Source organism: Melanaphis sacchari, unplaced genomic scaffold (genome assembly GCF_002803265.2).
Source record: "Melanaphis sacchari strain LSU unplaced genomic scaffold, SCAv2.0 Contig1721_pilon_pilon, whole genome shotgun sequence".
In the NCBI taxonomy this organism is placed as follows: Eukaryota; Metazoa; Arthropoda; class Insecta; order Hemiptera; family Aphididae; genus Melanaphis; species Melanaphis sacchari.
The window spans coordinates 1-7,642 of record NW_020270801.1 but is presented as its reverse complement, the minus strand read 5'-3'; the positions used below and the strand labels follow the sequence as shown (position 1 = coordinate 7,642).

The 7,642-nt window shown below is 26.3% G+C and overlaps 1 protein-coding gene across 1 annotated transcript; it reads right to left on the bottom strand.

Annotated features, from left to right (window-relative positions):
- Positions 1-6,524: 6,524 nt before the first annotated feature.
- Positions 6,525-7,109, bottom strand: LOC112592359 (protein FAM200B-like). Its single transcript, XM_025336378.1, has one exon. It carries the CDS (start codon positions 7,107-7,109, stop codon positions 6,525-6,527), a length of 585 nt encoding a protein of 194 aa, XP_025192163.1.
- Positions 7,110-7,642: the final 533 nt, after the last annotated feature.

Here is a 7,642-nt window from a genome sequence, read left to right as displayed (position 1 = left end):
TATTTCCTTGGAGTGGTCCTGTAGGGATATTTTTAAGGCCTTTCCACGTTTCTTCTTTCAACAAATCATCACAACTGTCACTTGATACTGATGAAGAGTTGTCCCCAATAGATGAGCTATGAATAGGTGAACTATTTAACTCATCTACAAATTCTTTTTGACATGTTATTTTTGTTTTTAATTTTTCAGGATTTTCTGTTTCTAGTAACGTTTGATCAATGCTTGATATATCAGTATCAAAATGTATTGGACCTTCAATTTCATGATCAATAATTAAATTTTGCTTGATCTCTTGAGGGCTAGATGTTATTTTCATACTATTATCACTAGATAGTTGATTATGTTTTGCTAATTTTATAGAACTTTCTAGGCTCATCAAATGTGTTATCACAAATCTGTCTGCTTGCAAGGGTTTTGAACTATGTTTTAAAATATTATTTTTAAGTTCAGAAAAATTGCTCTCAACGGAAGCTGATGTGGCTGTACTGTATGGTGAATTGAAAAACTGTCTCATTACATTAGACCATAATGGAAAAAGCTTACATATTCTCAAAATATTTGTGCAAAAATCAGGTATATAGTAAGCGTTTAGACGATCTCCAGGTACTAACAAATTAGATTTACTTTTTTTCTACTACATGTTGTAGAAAATCATTAACATTTGAATAACTTGAGGATATCTCATTATCTTTTAATTCATCAACTGAATTTAAGTCTTGTAAATGCTCTTCATAGTTTACTGGATAATCTGCACCTAATAATAAAATAAATGAATTAGTTTTAAAAAGTTATAAAGTATATTTACTAAAAATTAAAATTATACTTTTTTTTTTTAATGGAAAATTAATTTTTAGATGAAAGTTATCTGTTGTTTTATTTAAAACAATATATTATGTGATAATAACTAGTAAATAAATGTATAAATATTATTTTTGGTACATTACTAAATACATATACTATATTTTTTTACAATGTTTAAAAATGTAGAATAGTTAGCTAAAAATTTGATTGGTGGTACAAAGAAACCAAATTTAAAATTTAGTTTTAATATTCATTGCATATTATGTTAGTTGTTCATTTTATTCTTCAAATATATGATATATTGTATTAGCTAAATAAAATAAAATGTTTTTTAATTAGGGTTGCATACACTTAAGAAGTTATATTAAATGCATATTTGTGTTTTCTTTTTGAGTGCTATAAAATTCCATCGCTAATAAAAATTATGTACATTAAATCAAAATCTTAACTTTTAATCATTAGGTATGTTGGCAAAATATCTGCTTAATATGTACTTATTAAATTTATCACCTTTTATTCTTTCAAGTAAACGAATTCTTGCATCTTCAGATGAGCTGTTTATTTGTGAATTCACTAGTTGTCCATCATATTGACTAGAGGCCACAGTTAAAATATCAATTAATGTATATTGAAAATCAAATAAATCTTCTGCCTTAATGAGTAAAACGGTGCATCTAAAACAATTACATGGTACCTAATTTAATTAACTAAACATAATTAGCTTTTCGCTATAGGTAATTCACACATGATGATAAGTAAGTTATTTTAAAATAATACTATCATAAATAGTAGAACTATAAATTGTAATGTACTATGATACCTTAAAAAATTATTTTTAAATGCGCTACAAATTTAAAATTTAAAATTATAGAAAATATTATTTTTTGATAAACAGAAAAATATGTATGCTCATTGTTCATTTAAAATTGTATAAATACAAATTAATTTGGTTTAGTAGTAGTATATTATAATTTATAAATAATAATAAACTATTAAAAAGATTTTCAGTATTTTTTTAATTTCAAAGTATTTGTTGTAATTTAAATTGTTTATGTAGGTATTCATATATTTATTTTTTGTAAGAAATGCAATTCTTTTTCTCATAAAATTAAAATTGATAAAAATACTATAAAATAAAAAATATACTAAATATGGAAAAATGGATCTTATCATTGAAGACATAATGAAAGTAAAAGTGTTAAATATAATTATTATATTAGGTATTTAATACATTTTATAAAAAAGTAGATAATTACTTTAATAGCAACATTTAACAATTATTATTAAAATTAGGTACAAACTTATATGTTTGATTTTTTTTGATTCATAATAATATTATAGTTAATACAAATAATATATAAATATAATTAATTAGTTACGATTATTTACCTGACAAAGAATTGTTTAAGGTGTTGTGATTTTATCCCCTGCCAACATTTCCACCGACAAACTAGTTTGATTAAATGAGCTATGTCAATTCTCATATAACATTGCAATTGATTACTTGCAGACGATTTTCCATGCATTAAAATTTCCAAACATGTCTTTACGTAGAAATTAACAGTCATGCCTTCACAAAATGCACGTGCTATTGCACCTAAAAGTGCCATTGAGAAGTCAGTGACTGTTTCTTGTGGAGCCAATACCCCATCATTTAACCATGATTGCAGCCATGAATAGATTGCAAATGTATTTTGTTTTTCACTAATCATTTGCAATATTGATACTTGAAATTCATCACTGGATAAAACACCTTCATATAAAAATATATGGCTGGACAGAATGTTTTGTGTAGTCCTCTTTATTTTTTTTACAATACTTCCAGTTGCATCAATAGTTAATCGGACATAAGATTTCCTCATACTTTTATAAAAAACTAATTGACATGGTGTCCAGTAATGAACAATGAAAGGGTCTGCTGCAATTAAATGAATCGAACCAGCATATTTGGTATGCTTAAACTGGATGAGGGACATTATTGGACATTTAATTGTGATTCCCAATGCTTTATCACTCTCTTCTTGTTTACATTTTCGAAGAATAGTTTTTTTGTAAATGTTTGCTGGAATTTTATCTCCATAGTTAAGTGGTTCTACAGCTTTTCGTCTCCAATTACTTGCAGTTTCATGAAAAAGTTCTTGTCCTACTTCACGACGTTTAGAACCATTTAATGGTCTTTTAGACTTATGATTTTCATTTATCTTCATTCCTTGAATTATTACATTCACAACTAATGCCATAGCTTCTTTTGGTTTTTTCATCAACCCATCCAAAAACTGAAGCTTGACAATCCTTACATTTACCAGAGAATGTTAAGTAATACTGTAATCCATCTTTATTATCGATTTGTAAACGGCAACGTTTATATATAATGTTACATGGAATACAACAATGTTTAATAAACCAATCATTTATTATATTGGTCCACACACCTTGTTTCAAAACAGTATAATTTTTTTTTGTTATTTTTCTTACCATACTTAACATTTATGGGACTCATCTTAATGTAATCTCGGTATGGTTTATCAAATTTAAAAAGCTTTTTATCTTCACCAATCAACCCATCTGATTCATCATCAGTTATAGAATCAGTATCATCTCTGTCATCTTCATCATCATCTTCAATACATATTTCACTGTTTTTAGTCAATGTTTGTATCTTACCTCTTAATAATGTTTGCCATGAATGACGGTCTTGATATACACTGATATATAATGATTTAGCAGAAATTTTTGAATTTAGTTCCTCACTAATGTTTACCCATAATTTACTTGAATATGGAATTAAGTTTCCATCAGTATCAAACAACTCATTTGCATATAATTCCAATGTTGACAACACTAGTTTTGGATCAATAGAAGGGCGTCTTCCAACATGTGACTAAAAAAAAGAAATAAGTTAACAAAGACAACTATCTACACCTATAACAAAAACTTTTTTATTCTTATACTACCAAAATAAATTATTATTTTTTAAATTAAATAAATTATTTCTAAATACCTAGTAAAACATTTTAAATTTTGGATTCTTTTAAAAAATTATGTTAAACGCTATTCATTGTGGATGTTTTATGCCTATGACCTAGTATATCTGATATTTTTTTCAAATCATCTTTATTTATGATTATAGTTTTTATTTATATGGTTTTAAAATGTATTGTAATTTATGTTTAGTGATTAAGCTAATTATTAATATAGTTTGGTAAGTAGTAAAAAAAACTAAATACATTCTACATTATATTTTACATGAATAAACGAATACCTAACATTCTTACCAAGTACAAATAATGTGCTGATATTTATCTTGGTTTTTTTTTTTTAAGCTACAACTACCCACATTAATTTTACTTATTAATATAATTATATATTTCATTTTATTTATTCTTTTTTGTTTATCAAACTCAGTGTTATTAAAGAACGATTCTTGGGATTGATTACCTATTAGAGGAACAATATGTGATAGAATATGTGTCGTTATATTTTGTTTTAAAATACAAATGTACTTGATTGTTTAAAACAATTTTAAATTTATCACATTATTATAAGTAAGATTACCATTAGTAAAGCATTATTAAAATAGAGATATTTTATCTAGGCTTAAATTCTATAATATAAATGTTTCATTAAATTATTGTTGGTCATATTTTAACACTTGGAACCTTATTATTTGTAAATTTTGAAAATTGGTCAATAATTTACTTAGATAAATTACTAATTTTTTATTTTAGGTATAGATTAAGCTCATTGTAAAATATAAATCTTATTAATTAAACTGTAAGTTAGATAAATAATAGTTATAAGAATTGCATTTTAACCAGAACTTTCATACCCAAAGAATATTTAAGAAAAAAAAATTATGTCACATTAAAATAATAAAATGTATTGGTATAAATTATATAGTATAGATATAGGTATTTAGAATATCAACAAGAAAATAAATCAATAAAACTATAATTACCTGTTTTTTTTACGGATTCCATCTTCAATTTAGTGAAAATATAATATAATTTATACAATAAATAAAAATAATATTTATTAATTAATTAATAAATATAATTTATACGACAATAGCACATAAGCACATGAACTATGAGCATCGACAAATCGATAATGATATTAGTATCATAATGAGTTTCACATAACGTCCGCGTCAATTATCCGTTTAATCACAAAGGGCCAATAAAAAAAATAATACCCAAAAATAAACCATAACTATAAATATATTTTCCTGAATTTATTGTATTGTTTTATATTGAGACATGTATAAAAAATAACTTCGATAAGAAATTCGTCCATCGTCAACAAAATATATTATATATATATATACTTTGTGTAATATAATGTATAAATTATTTGTTCGATAGTATTATTTTATTATTATAAAAACAGTGTTAGTTTATAATAGAAATTAGTGCGATACTTGTGATTGGCGAATTGAACATAAGTCTTCGATTCGTGGGCGAATTGTTGACAAACTTACGCGTAATTCACTTTCAATATCTTTAAGCGTTGACCTTTTTTTGGTTTTTGTTACTTCTAATATCGAAAATGCTGATTCACACATATATGATGTTGAAAAAGGAAGCAAAATTTGCAACGCTTTTTTGCTCACTTCTGGGTATTCATTTTGCAAAGAAATCCAAAATGAATCATTTTCAGACATATAAAATTTAGATTTTAACGTGGTATCTGATGATATTTCTAGTAGTTGTTCTTTTTCCGTAGAAGATAAGTTTGCATTTTTAATATTTTCTTCTCCACATGGACCATATAATGAAACCACCCACTGTATTTCAGTTGTTAGAAGTGATGGAAAATAACCCTTTAAATTTCGAGAAAGTGTCAATAAATGTTCGTGCATTATATTTTTTAATTCCGTTTTTTTGATTTATGCTTAAATGGATTTTTGATTCCTCAACTGAAGAAAAGCATGAAAAATCATCATTTTTATGCATGATAACCATAAATTAATTTTTTTTTTGAAACTTTCCATTTTATCACTTGTAGAAATTATATTTTCTTTACAATCTTGCATACTCGAATTTAAAACATTTAGTTTTTGAAAAATATCAGCAAGGTAAGCTAATTTAGCACACCACATTTAATCATCAATTTTATTTGCATAATTATTTATGTTTTCAGCTTCAAAAAAAATTTGTAATTGATCTTGAAGTTCCAATACACGATTTAATATTTTACCCCTTGAAAGCCAACGTATTTCAGTATGATACAACAAATTAGTGTGTTCTGTACCAATATTTTTACATAATTCTTCAAATATTCTACATTTTACTGGTCGTTTTTTTAATATAGTTAATCATTTCAATGACAGTTTTGAGAACATCACTTAATTCTCCCCCATCCGAACTTTTTACCATAAGAGCTTCACGGTGTAAAAAACAGTGAATTGTTATTAAATTAGGTTTTTTATTTTTTCGCGAGAGTTAGAAATCCTTTAAATCGGCCAGTCATCGCCGCTGCACCATCTGTGCAAATTGAAATGCAGTTCAACCATACCATATTATTTTCTTCGAAATAATTATTAACAGCATTAAAAATATCGACTCCAGTTGTTGTAGTTTGCAATTCACGGCAAAATAAAAATTGTTCAATTATTTTTTTTTCCATTGACAAATCGTATGAAAGAAATTAATTGAGATTTACCAGAAACATCGGTACTTTCATCAAGTTGTAATGCGAATTCTGTATCTTTTTGTAATATCTCATTTACATTTTTTTACAATATCCTCCGACATTGTTATTATTCTTCGACGAACAGTATCATTTGACAGTGGTATGTTTGAAATTTGTTCAGCTGCTTCTTTACCAAACATTACATTAACAATTTCTTTACAAGCTGGTAAAATCAATTCTTCTCCGATGGTATGTGGCTTTTTTTTCTTTGCAATTAACTCAGAAATTTTAAAAGAACATAAAAGAGATTTATCAGATATTTTTAAACGTTTTTCCATGAACGTTGAATTTTTTTTTTGTGATGACAATAAACGCGTAAAATAGTCAGAACTTTTTTTACTAATATGACTATGATTTTGCTCTAAATGTCTTTTTAATTTATTTGGTACCATAGACTCGTTTGATAAAGTTACGCCACATACAATACACTGAGGTATTTGATTATTATCATCACCAGTAAACGTAAATCCGAAATTTAAATAGTTGTCATTATACTTACGACGCTTTACTGTTTTGTCATTAATTGTTGATGAAGACGCTAACGACAAATTAGTGGAGCCATCAGTGCTCGTGTTAACCGTAGTTGAAACTTTTTTAATTATAAATTTGTCCATACTTAATGTACCTTTTTTTAATATGGTATGTATAAGAAAATATGAAAATATAACGAAATCACACAGACACAATGCGCACAACACGGTGATCACGAATGAGAATAGTGAGAACGTGCTTATTTACGTACCTACATATACACATAATGCCAATTTACTATTTATCTGCAGACTGCAGTTATGATTACGTCGAAATCATTACGAGGTAAGAATATCTTCATAATTGTTTTTTTTATCTCTGGGTTTTACTATTTCATCATAATGCTGAAATAATATCATATATTATGTCAAATGAAATTATATGTAATGTATTAATATATAAATAATATAATATTTTGGCGACACACACCATGGTAATACGCGACACACTAGTGTGTCGCGACACACCGGTTGAGAACCACTGACCTAAATGACTTGCAAATGTTATGAAGGAATTTGCAAATACTTGCTAATCGTGAGCTCTCGTTTGATACTTCTTTGAAAGTTCTGTGACAACTTGGGTGGGCTAACTTCAAAACTTTGAAAGCTCTTACTGG